At 39.2% G+C, this 22,690-nt stretch overlaps 1 protein-coding gene across 1 annotated transcript in view; it reads left to right on the top strand.

Moving 5' to 3' along the window:
- The window catches only part of igsf9ba (immunoglobulin superfamily, member 9Ba), a 74,341-nt gene that overhangs the window by 34,229 nt on the left and 17,422 nt on the right, over positions 1-22,690 (top strand). Inside the window, exons 4-11 of the mRNA XM_008288783.1 lie at positions 2,882-3,033; positions 9,248-9,365; positions 13,595-13,736; positions 16,180-16,325; positions 18,012-18,154; positions 20,480-20,620; positions 20,710-20,829; positions 20,971-21,121. Of these exons, the coding sequence (XP_008287005.1) occupies positions 2,882-3,033; positions 9,248-9,365; positions 13,595-13,736; positions 16,180-16,325; positions 18,012-18,154; positions 20,480-20,620; positions 20,710-20,829; positions 20,971-21,121 (1,113 nt within the window). The remainder of the gene's footprint in view (positions 1-2,881; positions 3,034-9,247; positions 9,366-13,594; positions 13,737-16,179; positions 16,326-18,011; positions 18,155-20,479; positions 20,621-20,709; positions 20,830-20,970; positions 21,122-22,690) is intronic.

The following is a 22,690-nucleotide window of genomic DNA, read 5'->3' as shown; positions in this document are numbered from 1 at the left end:
TTATTTAACCTGTATTTTAAACTTGGAATACGATTTATCTACAATATAGATGAATATTTTTTTTTAGACGTAAGCACAAGTAAGTGTCTTGCACATAAATGAACAATTAAACATTGAGAATAAAAAGCAAAATATATTTATTGTATAGAATAATAAAATAGTCCTAAAATGTTACAAGTAATCAGAGCATGACATTTGTGGATCAACTAAGAAAAACTAAACAAGTGAAGGTAAAACAAACATTTTAAATTCCACTTATATCATTCTGAGATTAATTCAGGATAAAAATGTAAAATTCTACTTATATTATTATCAGACACATTTAATAACAACAGTAGAGCGATTTGCAGAAATTAGCCCATGGATTGGACATATTTGTTTTACAATATTAATAATACTGATGCATCAGTTTGTAAGCAACCATGTGTAGTTGTTCAGGTCAGGCTCCTTCAAGGTCTCATAACACAAATGTATGAGGTCACGCGATGATTAATGAGGTAGGAAAAAGGACTCAACAGTGTTCTGCTATATGAACTTTGATCTATTTATCTTTGTTTTTTTCTTTTGTTGTTAAATATGGGTTAATTTATCGGGAGAGAACTACTTGCAGCTAAGCTTCAACTAGACACTACTTGTTTATGAAAGCCAAAAATGTTGGAATGCATGGGTGCGTTGTTTTATATACGCTTATCATTTGTTTAGTTGTTTTTGGTTTTTTTTGTATGGTCTTTAAGTGAGAGTGACTGATGCCGTTGAACACACATAGCGAAGTGTAATATTTTGCAACCGGAGCGGAATGATCAAGTGGCGGCTCCCGATGAGAATCAGCGAAGTATGTCTTGGAATAAAAAGCACAAACTCATTGTGAAGCAAACTGCGCGAGGTCGCCTCCTAATAACCAAAATGATGCATCATGATCCGTTTAATGCAGCCGTTGACCCATCAACTGCAAGAGCAAAGGGATACATAAATCAGTGGTGCATTTTATTAGAATCTCCATTAATCTACTGTATCATATAATGTAATGAGTGTTGGGGAGTGAGAGGCCAGTATGGATGGGCAGATGTCTAAATGTGCTAATTGGGCAATTTGTTTATTCCATGCCAGGTGCTTGTGTGCAGTCTGAAGCATGGCAGCCCTCCCAGCGGCAAGCAGTGACCCACTTGTATGGCAGCGCCTTTTTTTTTTTTTTTTCTATTTAACTAAACACAGTGCCACTATTTATAATATTAAATATTAGGTTGAAACCCTGAAAGCAGCTGGCTGAGGAAGCTGCAGTTTATTGGCCTACAGGGGTTGGCGAACAGCTCCCTTGTGGCTGTTAGCGAAGCTCGGAAACATCAGGTGGAAATGCAGCGATGTCGCAAAGTGGTTTCTGCAGGTCTTAAAGAAGAAAGCTGCAGCGTGCAGGGCCGGTTTGTTATCAGCTCTGGAGCGTGTCTGCTGCAGAACTGCTGCACATCATCTGCTGGATGTAGTTTCACTTGGATACCTCCATCATCCTAAAAAATGCACAGTTGTCCCACATGTACCCACAACACAACAAACCTGCAAAAGAATACAACGTGTATGGAGGTTGGAATTTTTGTTGAATAGAAGTGTTCTTTCTCCTATTTTTTATGATAATATTTCAGCATTTCTGGAGTAGTGAGCAATGAATGAGGAGGAATACACTGAATTTGACAAAAACTCTGTTGGATTAGAATTGTTGGCTTTACCTTTATTGATACAAATAAGATGAACAACGTATTGAAAACATCTCTTAGTAAAATGCAACAAAATTCACCACAAACTATAGTTCTTTAAATGGTTATAAAGGTGACTCAGCAGTTTAAAGGCTACAAATGATGATTATTTTAGTTGTTGATTAATGTATTGATTATTTTCTCAATTACTCTTTAAAAAACATTTTTTTTACACATTCCAAAGATATTAAGTTGAATGTCATGGAGGAGGATATAAAGCATATTTACATTTAAGAAGCTGGAATAAGAGAATTTTTCAGTTAACGATTACAAAAACAGTTCATTTAATAGCTGACAGCTGATGAATTAACAAATGCATCCTTACAGATCTACTTTAAATAAGAACCTTTTGCTGGAATCAACAGACATGTTTGCAGCTTTGTGAAGCAGTTTCTTAGTTTTTTTTAATCTGTGCTGATGTCAGCAAAACATACTAATTTTGCAATTTAGCATGCTAACAATTAGCATTAAACCCAATGTACAGCTGAGGCTCATATTACCTTCCTACTACCTTTCAAATTTAATGACATCTTTTATCCTTGGGTCAGTTTGACTCCCAGAAATTTAAACCTCCAGAAAATGATCACAATTAAAATTGTTTCCCAAGTTTATGTGTGAATAACCCTTTAAATAAAACTGAACAAAATGACGCCACTTATTTAGAGACGTTAAACATTGAATGGAATCAAATTGACCCCAGAGATAATAAAGGGGTCAAAGTAATCAGTTTTGAAGGTATTTCATCAACAAAAAGTATAAGATAATGATTGTGGCATGAGAGGAGAGGAAAAGTCAGCGGCTCATTGAAGTTTCTACAATTGATTCCAAGCAAGACATGGATGTGTGGAGCGGATTTGATGATGCAGCATCGACTAGATGTCACGGTGGCCCCGGAGGAAAAGGCTCATCTGGGAATCATTAATGACTGTGCAAACTTTTGTGCCAATGCATCGTGAACGCGTTGAGTGAAAACCGGCCTGCTGATGATGCTAAAGGAATCATTACACTCACAACAAGAGGCCCCCTTTTCAACAGCCTTATAACATTTCACCGCAATCCACCTAATAGCCGTTGAGCTATTCGAGTCTACTGTTATATAAAAAAAATGATTCCTTTTTTTTCTATTTTCTCCGCAGCCCCACCTTCATTTACAGCGACGCCGCCACAGTATGTGGAGGCGAAGGAAGGGGGAAGCACTCTGCTTAGCTGCTCTGCCCAGGGAAATCCAAAACCAATGATCAGCTGGCTGAGGGAGGGGGAGGAGCTCGCAACCAACGCAAAATACTCGGTAAGAACATAATGAACAAAAAAAATGTAATAACCATAACTCCCATTTATGATTGTGTACCAGAATAGAAGCAGGGTTTGTGCACAGATGGTGTCATCCACTGAGCCCATCTGTAATGGTCGTACGTTATGGACGATATCTCACTCTAATACGCTAATACCAGTTTGTTCTGTTGTTGTCGTATCCGGTTTTTTAAAGAAAACCTGCTTTAGTCTTTAAAACTGGCTGAGATTTGTTGATCGGAGTCCAAAAACAACAAAACTGCCAGCAGTGAGTTACTTTACATATGGTGAGAATAGTGAGAGTATTGTGTGACAGACTGTGCAAAGTTCTTTCTGTATGTTTTTGGTGAATGAGACGTTAACCCTGGGCATTTTTCACTACTCTTTACTATAATATAAAGTCCTGCACCTTTATGGAAACAGCACAGCTATGGCTAAAAGTAGAGAGAACTTAACGATCCATTTGGTACAGTGGAACAAAGTTATAATGGTGTAAAAAGAAAGAAATTAATTAAAATGGAACCATGTACAACTTTTTCATGTGTCCACAGATGTTACAAAGTGACTCTATAGATATTTTACGACTTACATTTTTAATTTTCTTCCACTTGTCACACCTGCGTCTCTAAACAGTCTGCAGTTCAGTTGAAAAGTCTTTTATTTTTGTCACGTGATTGTTATTTTACAGCTGAGTCACTAATGGCTTCACAGATGCACCGAGAAGCACATTTTCAGGATTTGGGTGAATTTTTAAGTGACACATGTAGAATAAAATGATTTTGGTAGCAGAAATATGACAAGTTGAAGATTATATTTGGTTAACTTTCCTGATGGAACAGCAGATGATTCATTCAAGGGTTGTTGACCAGTTAAAAATACAACTTCTTTCTGTTTTTCTCACTGTTTCTGGCTCCGATACATGATGTAATCTTGCCAGTTTTTTAAAGTTAACATGCCTTGGAAACCCACCGGTGGGTTTTGGTGCTCAGGGAGTTAAAAGTTGCAGATATTTGCTTAATTAGGACCCAAATATCCCGGCAGCCCATCATGACTGACAGTCAGGCTGCTTCTTCTTCCTTGTAATGCTTTCAGTAAAAAAATAAAAATAAAAAAATAAATAAAAAATACACCCTGAGATATGCTAACCACATTAAGAGCAGCTACTGGCAGCACTCCTCACATTTCTGAGCCCGCTTTGTTGTCTGGTGATGCCTGATTTTTATTCCTGTTGATAAACTCCCAAATGTAGACAGTCTGATGTCATGACAAGATATTTCTGGCTCAGCCTCCGTGCGGTTTGATAGCAGCAAAATGTCTCAGCTGCATAAACCAACAAGGTTTGTTGGTGTTAGTTGCGTGGAATCAAAGACGCAGTTCCATCATAGATGACTCAGAAACAGCAAAAAAAAAAAGAAGCTCCGTGAAGCGATGATGCACTGCAGCCACGGGATGCTGCGTCTTGACAAAAAGGTGCAAATGTCTCGTCTTGCTCCAGCCATACAATCAGCCGCGCTCTCCACCTACACGCCTCGCTCTGTGCAACAAGTTCCCAATTGTCTGGAGTTAGCCGTGCAAAAGTTGAAAACAAAAGTCGACAAGGGGAGAAGCAAAAAAAATGAAATCACAGCAGCTTATTGCTAAAAGAGCTGCCGGAACGCAGCAGATCACGTCTAACGAGTGCAGGACAACGGTGAAGGGCATTTTTCATCCAGCTTGTAATTGTTTTCTGGGGACTTTCTCAAAGGTGGTTTTGCTGCCTTCCTTTTCTGCATGCCTTCACATTCTCATATGTCACTGATATTGCAGTCTGCTGCAGGCGCTATCAACTCTTCCCAGCTGCCCGTGTGATACACTGTAGAGGAAGTGACAGGAGCATACAGGAGTGTCTGTTCAGGGCTGCTCCCCTCTCCCCTCTTTTTTTTTTTTTTCTTTGATTTTTAAATTTTTTTTTGCCTCTTTGCTCCACCATCTCTCCCTCCAGTCTCCTCCTTTTAACACCATCCCGTCGGTAAATGATTAGACAACATTCTGATGCATTATTAATCTTCCCTTTTCTGCATCAATATTGCATTAGTCTTAATATGAATGCCGCACTGAAAAAGGAAATAGAGCCAAAACGCCGTATTTCAGCTGCTTCGCTTTGCGTTTTATCCGCTTCCCTCATCCTGTTTTGCGGCGCAGCTCCCCTGAAAATTCGGGAAAAAAAGCTCATTCTTTCTTTCGACGAGAAGAAAAAAACTGTGCGTGTGACAGAGAGCGAGCATGAGGGTATATTTGCTCACCCACATGCTCGGATCCATGGAGACGTCGTGGAGAAAGGGAGGAATGTGACAGACAGGGTTAGAGAGGAGCAGGAATCCTCATCCTCCACCTCCTCCTCCTCTCTTTACTTTCCTTCATTACTTTTTTTTTTTCTTCTTCTTATACGCACAGAAAAAAAAAAGACTTAAAACAGAGACACTAAATACAAAAGTGGAGAAGGAGAGGACAGAAAGCGAGATGGGATTATAAGGGTATTCGCAAACATCACAAACAATAAATGTAAGCAGGAAAACAACAGCAGCTTTCGGAACCAAATATCGCTCTGGCTGGATGTGCCAGTGAAGTGCATGTGACAGAAATTGAGATTCTGCCTTCATCTCATGCCTCACCTTATCTACTGCAGACTTCCTCCTCCTCCTCCTCCTTCTTTTCTTTAATCTTCCCTCCCTCACCTTGGATTGAGTTCAGCAGTGGCACAGACAGTATTGGAACAGACTGATGACCATTACATATCATCAGATCCTGTTACGTTTGCTGTCCTCCAAGTCTGTTACAATCGCTGCCGCATTCGCTTCGTGTAGGAGTGTGAGGATTCTGTCCAACGGCAGTTTGATTCTTTGACTTTTTTTAGATTCAGAGCAACATTAAATCCAAGGATTTGGAAACAAACTGCACCAATTCACCCCTAAAACTGTATGTTTGCAATGACAAGCTCGCTGAAAACAATTTGCGGAAGTGTGTTCGGCCTCTGACTGAACCTAAAACTCACTGGAAACTGCGGTTGTTATTTCGCTTCCCTCTCTTGCCTCTTTTTTGTTTTGTTTATCTGTTCAGCTGCAAACTTTTTGTTCAAACTGGTGAAAGTTCGATCGAAAGTGTGATATGTGTCACTTTCCGGTCACTGCTGTGAGTTCCAAGCTAGTGCAGAGTTTGCTGACAAGAAAACTGTGTTTACTGTAAATAAGCAACCAGCACATCATCCAACTGTACATGATGTTGCACCTCATAGCACTTTGTTGTTGTTTGTATATTTAGTCCTGAGGCACTACGCAGAAAAATCTATGGATTAATGTCATACGTTGAACCTTAATGTCATGACGGTGGCTCATTTTTAACCTGCTACATCACCATGGTAACTGATGCTGCACAGCTAACCTGTTGTGGAAAAGGTTCTGTTCAGAGTCTGTGATTTTAATTAGCTGCAGAAAACGCATGTATATGTTTACATGCTGTTTAGATTACAAGAGAATATTCCATCAGTAACAGTTATTTCACTTTGATTTTTCCCAAAACTGAAGGGATCTCCCTATGTCTCCATTAAGATAAGATAAGATAAGATATGCCTTTATTTATCTCACAGTGGAGAAATTCACATCGTTGGTAGCAGCTTTCAACAGACGTACACAGATACGACACAGGAAAAAACAAAAAACAAAAATATAGGACAGAGTCAGACCTAAGTGTACCTTTTGTATATCATGTTTAAATAAATGAAAGTGAAGCATGCAGCTGTTACTGTAGATACAAGCAGCTGCACTGAGAGTGAACTGAGTGCGAAAATAACTTCGACCATTAGCTATTTTCTACCAGCATTCATCTCTTGCATTATTTTCGGTGATAATTTTGTCAGGACTAAAGTATGCTGTGTGTCATTGGTCCACTTTCCACAAAAGAGTCAAATCATGCATTAAACGTCCCCCTTTTAAGGAAGCACTCAAAGAATCTGCTAAATAAAATCTAGGTTAACAAAGAAAGTGAATAACTAAGATCATGATACCTGTGATCTCTAAAAGGGGTTTTAGGTTTTGTTGAACCGGCTTACTCAAAGAAAGCCTGGTTATGTTAAACTTGCTGTGCAGTAAACCCCTCAGGAGGTCCAGAGCAAAGTACAAAAACAAAATTTGTCATCTCCTCCATAGACTGAATCTAGTGTCCCAGTACTGTGTTCCTTCCATAATGGATTTTTAGAACAACACAAGTTAATTTCACTCATTACACTTACATCATCTGGAATCCCACAATGCATGGCGAACCTCAAATGTGCTGCACTTTACTGTATCTATAACTCTTAATCTAAATCTCTATCTCGATGATATCTCCGATACTGGCACGTACAAGTAATGCAATTTGTTTTCAGGTGCAACATGTAGAATGTTTTTAACGTGTGTCAATCCAAGGTACTTAATGATGAAGATGTGTCCAAAAAAAAAAAAAAAACATATAAATGTCATATAGGAATATTATTTTCTGCTTTCAATGTTTTTGATCCTGACAGTCTGGATTAAGCCAATGATTAGCAACAAAATTGATTCTGATGCATTATCATTTTTGTCAAACAAACTCACACTCAGTATCTTAAGAAAAAAAATGTCCACATTACAAAAAAAAATAACAAAAAATCTAAAAAACATCATATGAAATGAGATCAATGAAAGTAACTGGTACATGAAGGAAGGGCTGAGCAGGATAGAGAAACAGACCAAATTATCCAGAGAGAATTCTTTATTGAAATAAAGACAACTTTAATCTCTTTTAATCAATGCAAATGACTTTCCAAACCTCAAAGTGACGCTTCACAACAAATGACTGGTCACATCCCTCGCACTCGTGTTGTGTGTTTACAGCAGCGACACACAAAGTGTTATCTTGTGATAGATGGATGACGATACAGTTTTGCCAACAGACTTGCAGAAGTTGAATGCTGCTTTGGTCTGTGCGCTGGTCGCATCTCTTGGCTATAAAACGTTTGAGAGACAGATGAATAGGAATAATTCTGCAGGCCAAGCAGATTCTCCCCTCAGCTGTGTGAATGGACAGACTACAGCTGTGTGTGACTTGAATGGACAGAGCCTCTCGCAACCTGTTGCATAATTTATGAGGGTATTTCTATTAGGTTTGGTTAATGTGTTTCCTCACCACTTATTGGTTCTCATCAGTGCCTGCACACAGCAACATAGGGTTGGACGTTTCCAAGGTTACCATATGCAGGAGTCAGACATGGAGTTAATTAAAGTGTGACACTTTCATGACTTCTAAGTGTTTTATGTGCTTTCTTTAGACTATCTTTAGACTATTCTCACCACAAACTTGCTTCAAGGGTGGGGATGGTATCCACCTTTGATCTGTGGTGGAATATCCCTGAAAACATGATCTAAAGTGCTGCTCTTAAGGACTGATTTGGGGTACTGTAATAGCTGCAGTAGCTTCCTTTTATGCTGCTCTATATTTCTGTATTTGATAACAATAATGAAGATTTATTTGACAAATTTAGATACATATTTACACATAGAATTTAAAAAAAATATATATTGAATTTCCCTTCTGGGATAAATAGAGTATTTTTCATTCATTCATTTCCTTCATAGCCATAACTGCTTTTAAATGTGCTATTGACTAAACCACCCAATAGTCAACTACCAGTGGCGTTTGCTTCTTTGGACTAAACAATTAGCTGATTAATCAATATTGAAAATAATTATTAGTTGCAAAAATGAGGTTGACCTGAAATAGTGAGAACAAAACAACTTTGCTAATATATTGTCTTTTTCTCTATGCTGTGTGCTTTTGCTTTTGATTGTGAACAATTTTAGAAGCAAATTTCTCAATTAATGAAATATTGAGTCTTATAAGATGTCAGAAAAAATGCCAAATGAATTAAAGTTCCTTATTATGTCACACCACAACTTAAAATTATTCAGCTCACTGTCATAGAAGAGCCAGAAAATTAGGAAATATTTACATTTCAGAAGCAGAAACCGGTGAGGTTTTGTATTTTTTTCTCAGAAGATGAACCAAAATTGCTCCTAATTAATTTTCTTCCAGTTGATGAATCATGGCAGCTCTTATTTAATGCTTGTTTCACTGTTGTCTTTTTATTTGATCACATTACTTCAATGTATTTGTGTCAGAAGCTGGATGTTTATCTGTTTCTCCTACACTCTAATTCGCAGGTACATGATGGCAGTCTGACCATCCTTGGCATCACCAGAGATGACAGAGGGGCGTACACATGCCGAGCCTACAGTGACCAGGGAGAAGTGCTCCACACTACCCGTCTGTTGGTTCAAGGTAAAGAGTCTCCATAGATTATGAACCGCAGAAGCCTTTTTATTAATAAACGCTGTTGACAAATGCATTTGCACGGATCACCAGGTTCTGAAATGAAAAAACGTGTTTCCTGCTCCCTACCTGCGGCCTGATGTTGTATTTGCATCAATACGGTAGCTACGTTTCATTATTTATACTTACAGGCAAAGGCGTGCGGCTCTCTGGTGTACTGATGTATGTAACATACCTTCTGGGTCTGTAACAAGCAGTCAATAGCTCAGTCTGGACTCTCTCTACGTGCATGTGCGCTGGCTCTCGTGCACAGCCATGTGTGTAGAACAGGATCTGTCTGCGAGAACGTCACTGTCTGTCTCCGGTCCATTAACCAGGCTCTCTGCTAGACACAGATCAGATAGATGGTTGTGATACCAGCCTCCAGTTCCTCTCAGTCTCCTGATACAACAGGGGCTTGGGGGAGTTAACAGTGTGTATTTAACAAGCAACTGAGCATCTTGCTCCTCTGGTGGACTCACTGTAAGGTCTGCTTTAACGCTTGACTTCTGCAGGTGCAAACACAGCGGAGGAATTACTCCTCGCTTTCTTTCTTTCTTTCGCAGCACAATAAACGTAGGTACGTACACGCACCGCAAACACACATTTAAACAGTGGCTGTGTTGTAACCGAGTGAGGAGTGAAGCCGGTGATGCATGTGATGCAACTGCATTAAGGCTTCAGGCCTCCAGCGGAACTACCGATTCGATACCTTTTGCTTTCCACCACAGCACACTGCAGCAGAGGCCTCCATCACATCCAAACGGCATCTTTTTAACTACACAAAGGAACAACAACTAACAGCATTTAATTATTTATTGTTCATTTGGCAATGCACAATACATGAATTCTACCAGATAGCTAATTTTTATAATGCAGATTTTACGATCGCACCTTATCGATTAGTCATTTTGTTTCTGCACAGAGGCAGATTTATAATGTTTTCTAAGAGTCCAAACCCATAACCGATCAGTGATCAACAGTTAATGAATACTGTTGACTTTGAAACTCTGGTTTTGTGTATCAGATGTTGACTTTGTTTTAAATTTTTTGTTTGAAATAAAATAAAAAATAAATAAAAATACAAGAGCAGAAACAGACATATTTGTGGACAGAATTCTCACATTTAAAAAAGATTTTGTGCACTTTCACTACTAAAGTTAATAATTGATCTTCAAAATAGATGCAGGTTAATTTGAGTTTAATTTAAAAATCAATGAGCTCATATTTCATTTACTGGTTTAGACTGATTAGATAATTTTTTTTCCCCCATAAATATTTCTAAAATAATTTTACACAAAATGCACCACTAAGTGCCAGTACACTGCAGCCATTCACTTTTCACACATTTGATTTGTGATTTAAATTCCTTCACCCACAGTGCCAGGTGGATTTTGGCCATCTTGTTCAGATTGATGAAGTCTTCTTTATGCTTTGAGAAAAAAGCCCCCCCCCTTTTTTTTTTTTTGCAAAATCAGCCATTAAAACCTCAGAGGATTATCTGTGAATTCATTGTCACAGAGTTGAAAACGAGACAGTTTTTTTTGTTGTTGTTTTTAGTTTAGCTCATATATACACTATATTACCAATATTACTAATATATTTTTACTGAAATGCATTTCAGTACAAAGTCACCACAAGCTGCAACTTCAAACTAAGGCACAAAATGTCTAAATATGTTGAAATATTTAATATCAGTTTAGTTAAAGTCATTATTTTAAGACTTTTAATACAAAGTCAGGACTCTGAAACACAAACAGGGAGAGATTGAAGCAATATAACAACATGACAACTTACACAGCAGGCTTAGAAACAACAACAAACTAAACCAACAAGAAGTACAAAGACACCAGAATCAGGTCATTTCTAATGTTTTTTGGGGTTTTTTTTTCTCCCCTCAGGTAGTAGCAATAATGCAAAAAAATCTGAAATAATTCTTGACAAGCGGCGTTCTCATACTCAAAGCTGATTGTATATGAGACGAAAATGTCAGCTAAACATCCAAAACTACATTTTTGGAGATGGATAGGCCGATTTATATACAATGGAAAAATACATCTTGCATCAAACAACCACAAAAAAAGAGAAAGAAAGAAACAGGGTTCCTTGTTAAGCATCTATGACAAAACTGAGCTCGCGAGGGATAAAATTTACAAAATATGTATTTTTCTTTAAGCTTGGAAAACATAAAAGTTGTATTAATTGCCAGGCTACTTGCTTTGATTAAATTATGCTGTTAGGTGTTTAACTTACTGCCACGACGGTAACCTTTGTTAATCTCTGTCATATTAATATTAGAATAATGTCAGCATTGTTGCAAACATGTTCCACCAGTGACTGCAGAAAACCGCAAAAACAAAATGTTTTCACTGGAGTTTGGCTGAATATTGCCACAAAAAGCGCAGCGAAATAAAAGCTATGATTACTGCTCACACCCAGAGCAATAACAGGCAGATATCTGAGGAGTCATGATTCTCACTCCGGTGATCTGTTTTTAATTGTTATGTGAGACGCCCGCACAGTTTTTCTCAGCGCCGCCAGCCGTCCCACCTGATGTATAAAGCTGCGCACGCTGAGAGGGAAAATAACCAGGAGGCTTGTATCTGGGCCCTCTCATAAAAGACAGCTTACCTTTCATGGCTTCTGCTGTTTTATTGAGAGTTAAGCGCAAACCTCAAGTACCTCAGGGGACGGAGAGGTTACAATGTGAAGCACGCGTAAGCTGCAACGCTGACTACTATTAAGGCTACACTAGCTGGCTGCTCCCTGTGTTTTACATCAGGCTGTGGTGATATATTGTAAATACTTCTTAGCGTGTGCTTTTCCTCACTCTGATCTGTTCCTGAAAGAAAAAAAGTTGACACTTCCAAAGCAGTGATGACCTGCGTGAGCTGTAGAATTAGTTTTAATCATACTTCTTATTGCTTTAACTGTTTTCTGCTGTTTGCTGCAGCAGAACACGTGTTTGATATTGTGATACGTCGAGAAACAAGTTACACTTACATCAACCAGATGGAGATTTTCAAGCGCGGTCTTAAATGATATCAGACACCTGAAAGATTTCAGGACACAATGTGGTTAAATATTTCCATGCAATTCTAAGTTTTTTGAATTTTAAATGGTGTCAGTGTGATAAAAATCTAATGTTATTCCTCTTGTGTGTGGCTTTTTTTTTTTTTGTTAAAATTATTAGTTTGGTATTTGTGTGATTTTTTTTTCAACGGAAGTGATGAGATAAGCCAAACTGATTCTTCGTAGTAAACTATGGATATTAACAGCCTCACCGTGAGTGCTTGGGGTGGTGCGAGCAGTTTGTTCAGATTGAAATAAACAGGAGGTCAAATACAGGTAAACAAGGTTTGTTAAAAACCACTAGTCTTACAAAGAATATGCTGCATATTATGACTTTTTGCTTGAAATATAGTTATTTTTTTATGCTTGGCTTTTATGCTATGGTTTTCTTAGGCTTCTGTTGTATACAAAATGTTTTATTTACTGGGTTTGGACACTGTTCTTTTCTATTAGACAAAGTAAATAAACTTAAAAGAGCATTTCAGCCATTTGGTGGAGTTTAAAATTTTAGAAACTGGGTAGCCAGTTGAATAAAAGTATAGTTATTTCCCCCAAATAGCTAAGAAACTATGTAAAAGCTATTGGTTTTTGGTGTTCTTTTGAAATAATAATAAGTCAAATGACTATGTGTAACGTAAAAAGAGGTCACACAGATAATTACACTGCAGCTGCACTCATGTCTACTGAGCTTTTTAGCTTCTTTCAGCTTGCTTCGGTTTAGTGACTCACAACTTTAGTGTTGTGCTCGATTCTTGCAGCTCTCAGCAGCTGTTTTCATTAAACATGCTTTAAAAAAAACTAACCGAGCGCAACCTGCTCATCACCAAAAACCACACAGAAAAAGCTAAAAACTATCTGGTGAACATAGTGGAACATTTAGTAGCTAAAGAGCTAAATATTATCCTCTAGAGCTGGTGGAGACCAAAAACCGAGCAAACAGAGAGTTAAACTTGGACTGACATTCATGTGTTGGCATGAATAATAAACAAATAAATCATATTATTACTCTAGGGAGTGGATAAGGTGATAATATGTCAGTTTTGAGTTTGTTATTGCAGCTTTGAGGAGTTAAAGAGTGCTGATGCTGGTGCACAACTAACTACAACACGTGTCTGTGTTTCTCCCAGGGCCTCCATACATCGTCTCACCACCCGAAAACGTCACTGTAAACATATCCCAGAATGCACTCTTCACCTGCCAAGCGGAGGCGTATCCCGGCAACCTGACCTACACCTGGTTTTGGGAAGAGGATAACGTCTACTTCAAGAAGTAAAGTTATGATCAAGTTCACTTCTAGCTGCAGCGACTGTGTGTGCAGGGAAACGTCTCAGTGAAGCACGTGGGTGAGGTTAGGACTGGAGAGCCTTTTGCTTAGAGACTCAGTCATTTAAATCGCCACCAAGCAGGCCTTTATCCTCGATTTTTTTGTGCTGTGATTGACATTGTGTGTCTCTGAGCCCTCCGCTGTGCTGTATTTCGAGCGACTGTCCAAGGGTATTTGGTGTTTGTGGCCTGTCCTGCTGCGGCCCTAGAGGCAGTAAGAGTGGGCCTGCCGGGGGTCCGTGTGGAGCGTGCCAGCCGAGTTAGTGCGCTCTAAAGACAACAACACATGACTCAGGCCCTGTGTCATCATATGCCTCTCATGCAGTGATGATCTGAAGCGTAGCCAAGACCTCTGCAGGCTCCCCGGAGCAGGTCTTTAGAGTCTGAGAGGGTTTTACAGCGAACAAGTGGGAGGGAAGAAAAAGTGAATGACTGGCGGTGAAAACAAGTGTCTGAGGGACTCTCACAGAGGACGTCCAAACCAATTTTGAACAGCTTTTGTAGCATCCGTCCTTATATGAGGAGAATTGGTATCACTTTATAATAATAAGACCCCTTTATATAGAGTTTATATATCGAGGGGAATCTGCATTTATCAAATACAAAATGCGCTAAGAGCCAAGAATAAGACACATTTATCAAACAGCCGACTCCTACTTCCAGCTCAGTGGTGGAGTAACCTTTAATGATGATCACATGATCCATCACATGTGTGCTCAGAGCACAATTAGCCAATTACAATGAAGGGATTTTACTGGCACATCAGACTTTTTTTTTTTTTACATTTTACTTAGTGATATAGTTTTCCTTCTAAATCACTTATGATTTAATCTGTAGTCTTTAATATTAAGCATCCAAACACACATATCTCTGTATGTATATCAAAAAAAAGTGGGTTAATGTCCTATCAAAGGTCCGACCTTTATCTAAGATTCTTGGGGAAGTCATTTAAGGTGACTGTCCTTGAAAAATGGAAATATACCAAATCAAATATATGTAACAGACTAAAAATGCCCCATTCTGAGCTGTACATTGGTTCACGATCAGCATCTTCATTTCAAAATAGTTTGTAGGCTGTAAGAAATTTGATAAATAGCTTTGATTCTTTGTGAATGTCTTTAAAAAAATACAGACCCTGGAGTCTTGCAAATATTTCTAATATATTACTAGTGTTATATATCACAGTGTTTTATAGTGTGTTGTATAATTTTACTTACATACGGACAGACCAGTCGTATTATATTACTACTATATTTTTGGTGTCACATTTTTACTTTATTAAGCGCTATGTCATGGTGTTCTTTGGGACTTTTGCTCCATGTATTTCACAGCATTGTATTACTGCTGAATGTTGTGTATTATGCATTTGCTGCACACATAGTATATTATATATAGCACTATGCATTTAAATATGAATGGACTTTATGCATTGTGTTTGTTTCACATATATATTCATACGTTATATATAATTCTCATGTAATGCCTGCATAAGTTTCCCCACAAACATTTGCAGAAAACATTGACTTTACAGTAACTTCAATCTTGCGTGTAGATTTTTCTAATTTGTTGTATTCCAGCTCGTCTCTGTGCAGCTCTACCATCTTATATTTTCCGCTGCAGCCAACAGAGTATTGAAAACTAATATATTAGTCGTTATAGCAATAATGAGGCGAACGTGACATTTTATTGATAGTGCATCATGCAGCACCTATTTATATAGATACTCAAAGAAGCTCTGTAACTAAACATGTAGTACAAGCAGGAGGAAACGCGTGACATTATCTTAACTACCATTTGTGATACCAAAGTGAGAAAAATACATTTAGAAATACGTTGATAAAGTGTTGATGGATGGATTTTGGTGCAGCCCTTTTCCAGAAATGGTAATCTGATCCAGCCAGTTCAATAAGTTCCATAACCTAACTGTAGATGTCTGAGAGGTCAATTTAGCATTAATAAAGCCATAAAGTTGTTAAACCTACAAGATATGAACCTTTAATAAAGGGCGGTAACGCTTTATTTAAAGAACTTCTTTGCATGGTCAATGTTGAAATGCACCTCAGTTATAAATAGCAAAGTGAATATGAACCCCATCGTGACTGTGTTTAATTTTAAACGGTGTCAGGGGGGAAAACATGGACGCTGTACCATTTGGCGATTACTGCAATTAGCAGATTTATTTGAATCTCTTGCTCTGTACTCTGTGTTCTTTGGATTCCTCTCAGCTGGCTGCTGTTTGACTCTCTGCTGCTCTCTTATGGCACCTTGATGTAATTTAGCACAGGAAGAACAGACGTGTGCCCTGTCCTGTCGTTGTGTTTTTCTTTTTTTTACATTATTCCCCCTCCCAGCAGCACGGTGTGACAAAACATCTGTGTCTTTCTTGCAGTGACCTGAAGCTCCGAGTGCGCATTCTCATCGACGGCACCCTTATCATCTTCCGGGTCAAGCCGGAGGATGCCGGGAAATACACCTGCAGTCCGAGCAACAGCCTCGGTATCTCGCCCTCAGCATCAGCCTACCTGACTGTTCAGTGTGAGTGTTACCGTGGCAACTAAGTGGAGGGGGAGGGGCGGGGAGACGGTACAGCGAGCTGTGCGAGGAGCAGCAGCAGCAGTATGGAGGCTGCTCGTGTCGGAGGCTGCTGTAGTATTTGGCAGCACTGCTCCACGACTGTAATGCAAAGTAACCTTCTTGAATTTCAAGGTCGGGCGTTACAGAGAGGCAGCAGAGTTCGCCCCCACGTCGTTTTGACTGAGCCTCTTTTGACTCCTTTTCACGTTCTCACCGGATTTTAGTGATTGCATTATGATCCATTCCTACTCCAGCCTCATTCCTGTGCACAAAGATGGAGACAGACTCGTCCTCAGACTCCATTTCTTTTGAATCTGGGCCCCATCTTTTTTTTTTTTTTTTTTTACACGAAATGGTGACGTTCCTGCACACCGATGAGGGAGGAACGCCACTCTTGGCCTTACCACGTTTTCGTCGTCAGCTCTCGGTGTTGAGCTAATTTGCTCCCAAGTTGCTGCCGGCCATTGATTATTGTGCTACAGTATTAGAGAGGGCTGTGGGATTCACAGCACTGCAGGCACCTCACATACAGCTGAAACCAGCGTCGGATGTTACATGCAAAACGAACCCGGGCTTTATGCATGAAGCATCCCAGTAAAGACTAAACACACTCCGACCTCAGAGGAGGACTTGAGAGTCATTTTAAGAATCTTACACTTTATTTCAGTGGAAACATTCAACGTAGAAATTACAATTACTGTGACGTGCAATAGATTTCTTGGTTTTACATTTGTAGAAAAATAGCTTACCGAGTTTATATCTGCAGAAATATGACGATTTAAAATTCAGGTTTATATTGTTCTCTAGGAAATTTGCACTGAACGCTATAAAGCACCTTTAATAGACTGTAACGCTGCACCACGTCAGGCACATGCAGCGGTTTTGTCAAACACTCTCTTTGCTGGCTGTCGACTAATCTTCTCCTCCACTAATTCCCCTTTCAGCATCCCTTTTATGTGCCCTACATAGCAAGGGAAAAAAAAAATTGATTTCCATAATGTCAGGCAGTCTTGGAAAAAGGCTCCATAATGATATGAACATATCTCTGAAATATTTAGACAGCTGTTGTTTTAAAGAAATGAAAAAAAAGGAAAACAGCGGGAGATACAGCTGTGTTAAATTGTGACTTATTGTGACTAAAGGTCCTTTTGAGGAAATGTTGGTTCTGATAAAAAAAAAAAACATTATTGTTGTAAAATTGCATTTCCTGCTCTGAAGTAGTTTCGCAAAGCCTCAGAAATGAGTCTGTTTTTGGGAAAAATACCTTAAGTATAATAAGCTCATTGCCATCTAGCATTTCCAAATAATCTCTCCTGTGACTCACTAAATGCCATCTCCTGGGAACAAATAGCACATTAGGACATCTCTAAAATATTTCAAAATTTTGGCTAAGATATAAGGAGAAGTGATAATGCTAGTGCTAATAATACTTCTAGTCCTGAAGGCAGGAACAAAGTGCATCATGCTAAAAACTTTTGGTCCTTCAGGAGTGAGTTCCTCCTTTGAGAAGCTTCACAAATGTTTTATGTTGCCTTTTCCTTCAAGTATTTGTTGAATTGCTTTCCACACTAGTTAAAACATTTTGCTCACACATGAATGTTAATGTATCCCTGTACATAACTTCCCCGATCCTGCCTTTATGTCCAGACCCTGCCCGAGTGATCAACATGCCCCCGGTCATCTACGTCCCACGGAAACTGCCAGGCATCATCCGCTGCCCGGTGGACGCCAACCCACCTGTAACATCAGTGAAGTGGGAGAAAGATGGCTATCCACTCAGAGTGGAGAAGGTCAGTCTGCCTCTGGGTTTAAAAAAATATATATTTTGAATGTGTTAGTTTGGATTTTCTGAGTTTTATACAGGATGTTTCTGTGTAAAATTGAAGGAAAATATGGTCTGTTGCAAATTGGTCTCAGTTTCAAGCGACTGTTTTATTATGCATTGATGTATCTGATTGATTCATTTTGAATTTATTGCTTAAAGATGATCTAATTTCAAAAAACATGTTCAGTTTGATTTACGACATCGAGATTACCTTATCTTTTACTGTAACACACAAACCGCAGATTATACAGAAACTCACAGAGCAGCCTCAGAATGATAGCTTTATTAAATTTTTTACTTGTTGACCCACTTTTTAAAAGGAGGGCCAGGCTTATTTAAAGCAGATTTATTGCAATGAACACTTTGCCTTTAAGGAATTATTACATTATTGGACGACCAGACTGCTTTAAAGGTTACAGATGCAATGTTTTTAAACCTCTGAACCCCAAGCAGTGTCTGGGTGTTCTTGCTCTTGTCACATTTTAATTCACTGTGGACTCAATTTTTTTCGCTGCAATATTAAGTCCTGCACATCTATGGAAACAGCACAGCAATGGCTATAAGTGGAGAGAACTTAGAAATGGGTTTTGTGCAACAATCATAATGCCATTAATCATAAAAGACTTTTTTTTTTTAATGGACGAATTTCTTTGAGTCTGTATTTTAGAAAAAATGAAAACAATGGTAATATTGTGGGCGCTTGAAAAAATGTTTTACCGATACAAAAAGAGAGGAGACTGTACATAATACAGATATTATGCTTTTTCATGTTAAATTTGTTTCTGTTGGTGGCTCCTTTGTGCAAACACAACCTGCAGTTTGCTTAAAAGTCCCTGAACTTCTGTCACATGACTTCTGGCTGCAGCTCAAACACTCGTGGCTTCACTTTTGCAATGAGGAGTCTATTTTTTTTTTCTTGTGCAGAATCTGGTTAGCGCAAATAGTTTAGCTTTTGACAAGTTTTTAAAATGAGACATGCAGAATGAAGTGATTTGATTAAATATCACAATTTGAAGCTTCGATTTCACGTCAGAGAGTAACTACACAAAAACTGTTGATGAATACTTTGAACGGATGCTTCGCCGTCTACCACTGTATTCCTTCCTCTGCGTTTCTTTTTGAACTGAAGCATCAGAGGCTCTTTTTGGATGTTGGCTAGATTTTTTTCCACAGTAGGCTCATAAATAGTCTATGTTTCCTCCCCCGTTCAGCTCAGGCAAATTAGTCATTGCAGGTTGATGTATAATGCACTACTACTAGTGTGCCAGTGTGGAAAATGAAAGTGTACTGCAAAGAGAGATTTACCTGCTGCTGGTAGGCTTATTGGGCATTGTGTGAATTAATTAAGAGTTTGAATGTGACAGGCGTTTGTGTAACAACTATAGATGAAAATTAAAGAACCGGATGGGAGCTAGATGTTCCCAAGAGTTTTGGATGGTGTAGGTAAAAGCAATGTCTTGTTTCAGGTGTCGAGTTACTAGAAGTTGCTCCAAGACACTTCCACCCTCTAAAACTCACAGATTGTTTAAATTAAATAACTGTCAGAGGCTCCAGTAGGTAAAGTACTGAATATTTCACAGAAAGTTCAAAAATTAGTTTTGCTAGCTGGAGCTACCGCTACTAGCTAGTTAGCTTAGCATAAAAACTGAAAACTGGGGAAATGGCTTTGCTCTGTCCAAATGATTTTAGCAGAACTTTATTTTTTGTGTTCCTACTACAATATTAATTTCTTGACTCCTCAGATTTACCCTCTGACTCTTTTAAGTGGGCGTGCCACCATGTTGACAGTTGTAATCCAGTTAAATCCAATCCACAAATTTTACTTTTTATACTTTGAGTACCACGAGCGAGATAATAGTTTTTTTTATTTTTGCTTGCACGGGATTTGAATTTTTACTTCTGAGAGAGTATTTTGACATTGTTGAAATGGTGCTTTGACTTTATAAACTAACTAGTATGGTATCTTTGTACTACTGCCATCACCGTCACAGCAGCGACATACAATAATGTTAAATGTTGGTTGTTTTTTTTAAAATCAGCATTATTCTGTCTGTGTAAGAGCATTCAGCCACTTTGAAACTTTTCAAACTTCCACCTAGATACCGTATATCTACTAATGTATTGCCACTATTAAGGGCAGGTCTATGTTAAATCAATGTTCACTTCTTATTCATCTGATTTAAAGGCCTTTTGGGGATCTTTGTTTTCTCATGCAGTTCAAAAACATTTAGGTGGGACCCTGAGATTTCAGGAAAAGCCCTGAAATCAAGCATGCCCCCTTGTCTTGTAGTACCCCGGTTGGAGCCTGATGCCAGACGGAAGTATCCGGGTGGCGGAGGCCACAGAAGACTCCCTGGGCACCTACACCTGTGTGCCTTACAACGCCCTGGGTACCATGGGCATGTCCCCCCCTGCCACTTTGGTGCTAAAGGTAAATTATTGCTCAGGTTTTGTTGTGTCTGCTGTCCACTTTATGCATGTTTCTATTCCTAAACCTACATAATGTGTGTGTTTATCAAGGATCCCCCTTACTTTAATGTGAGGCCTGGGGGGGAGTACCGTCAGGAGGCTGGTAGAGAACTAGTAATCCCCTGTGCTGCTTCTGGAGACCCTGATATACCAACCATCACCTGGAGAAAGGTGCTAAACACACACCAAAACCAATCAGCTGAAAGTAAAACATACCATAGTGTGCTTGTTTTTGTCTTTATGTACCATGTACTGAAATTTGTGTTTGCCTCGTGCTTAACCATGTCACTGTAATTTTCATGTCAATTGAAGGTGGGGAAGCCAAGCAGGAGTAAGCACAACATCCTACCCAGTGGCAGCTTACAGTTTGTGTCCCTCAGCAAGGAGGACCATGGAGAATGGGAGTGTGTAGCCACCAATGTGGTCACAAGCATCACTGCCAGCACGCGTATCCTAGTCATCGGTACAAAAAATCTGCACGGCGCTCTCAGCTTGCTCACTTTCCTCCATCATTGACCTTTCGTACTTTGCTGTGTGGTTTGAGTGATTTGCATGAAGAAGTAGTGACCCTCATCCCTCAAACTCCTTGCCTCTACCCACTTTCCCCTTGGGCATCATTAAAATTTAATTTGATCTTGTCTGTAATAGCTTTATATAGTTAATTCAAAGCTTGAATGTATAACTACAGTGTGCAGTGTGCAACCCCTCTGTTAAAACAGTGTTACTGCAGCCATTGTCTTGTTGAGTCATTGGACCAAGGACATCTTTTTACTCCTAAAATGATTGAGTGAAGTGTTGACAAAGGCCAGACGCACAAAGATTGCATTGTTTGAACATCAGCTTTTTGTCTGATACATTAAGAAAAGTTTGACCAACTTTTGTAATCGTGCCATTCTTTTATTCATCCTGATATTGTAACACTAGCTCAGCCTTTGCTTGCTTAAGTTATGACAATGTCGTAGAAGCCACTTTGAGTAGATACGTTTTAAAACAGCCTCAATTAACTGAATGTAATCATAGCAAATGATGATTACATAAAACATAGATACCAAAAAACTTACAAAACAGTTGGCACGCTAATACTGCAGCTACCGCTAGTAGCTAGTTAGCTTAGCTTAGCATTAAGGCACAAAACAGGAAAATGGCTTTGCTGGCTCTGTCCAAATGGTACAGAATCAGCTGACTAGCGCCTCTGAAACTCGTTAGTGAACACGTTATATTAAATTAGTTTCATACATTCAAAACAAATAGAAATACTTGATGCTACTTTATTGCTATGCTGTGCTAACTGTCTTCTAGCTTTAGCTTAATGTTTTGCAAACATATACAAGAGTCTTAAAAGTGTATAAGGGAATTCTTATTGTTCCTTTAAGTCTGCTAGCTTGTAAAAGGCTAGTAAAAAGTTAGCTTAGCTTAGCAAAGAATGAAAATGGGAAACTAGCTTTGCTGGCTTTGTACAAATGGTAAAAAATCCGCATCGCTGAACATGTTGTATTAAATTAGTTTATTACATAAAAACCTAATTAAATACTTGATGTTAGTTTCTTGCTATGCTGTGCTGACTATCTTTAGCTGCAGCTTAACACTTTGCATGGATTCAAGAGTCTTTAAAGCAAATATAGGAACTCTTACTGTTCCTTTAAGTCTGCTAGTGAGGAGGTGAGGAGGTCAGCACGTCTGCCACGCTGGTCCTTTGCCCTGGCGCCTATGGAGCTGTTACACTGTCGGCACAGCTGGCAGCGCTCAGCCTTCCTCGGTGCGACCAGCCCTCGACCGACAGGTGTCACAGGGTGGTGCTGACAGCTGTGCTCCTCAGACCACGCTCAGGTCTCTCTCTTTTATCCCAGTGAGGAGTAGCTGGCTCCGGGCCACGCTGCACAGCTGTTAGGTGGGTGGGGATGAGCAGAGCTGCAGAAAAGCGGCGCTGCTCTTGAACTTGACCTTACGGTGGTCGCCTCCTCAGCCAGCATCACATTATCCACAGAGAGCATTTGAGGGGGGGATGAAAACTGCAACAAAATGCTCATCATTT

This window comes from Stegastes partitus, unplaced genomic scaffold, assembly GCF_000690725.1.
Source record: "Stegastes partitus isolate 25-593 unplaced genomic scaffold, Stegastes_partitus-1.0.2 Scaffold574, whole genome shotgun sequence".
Classification (NCBI taxonomy): Eukaryota; Metazoa; Chordata; class Actinopteri; family Pomacentridae; genus Stegastes; species Stegastes partitus.
This window is presented reverse-complemented; position numbering and strand designations above follow the sequence as displayed.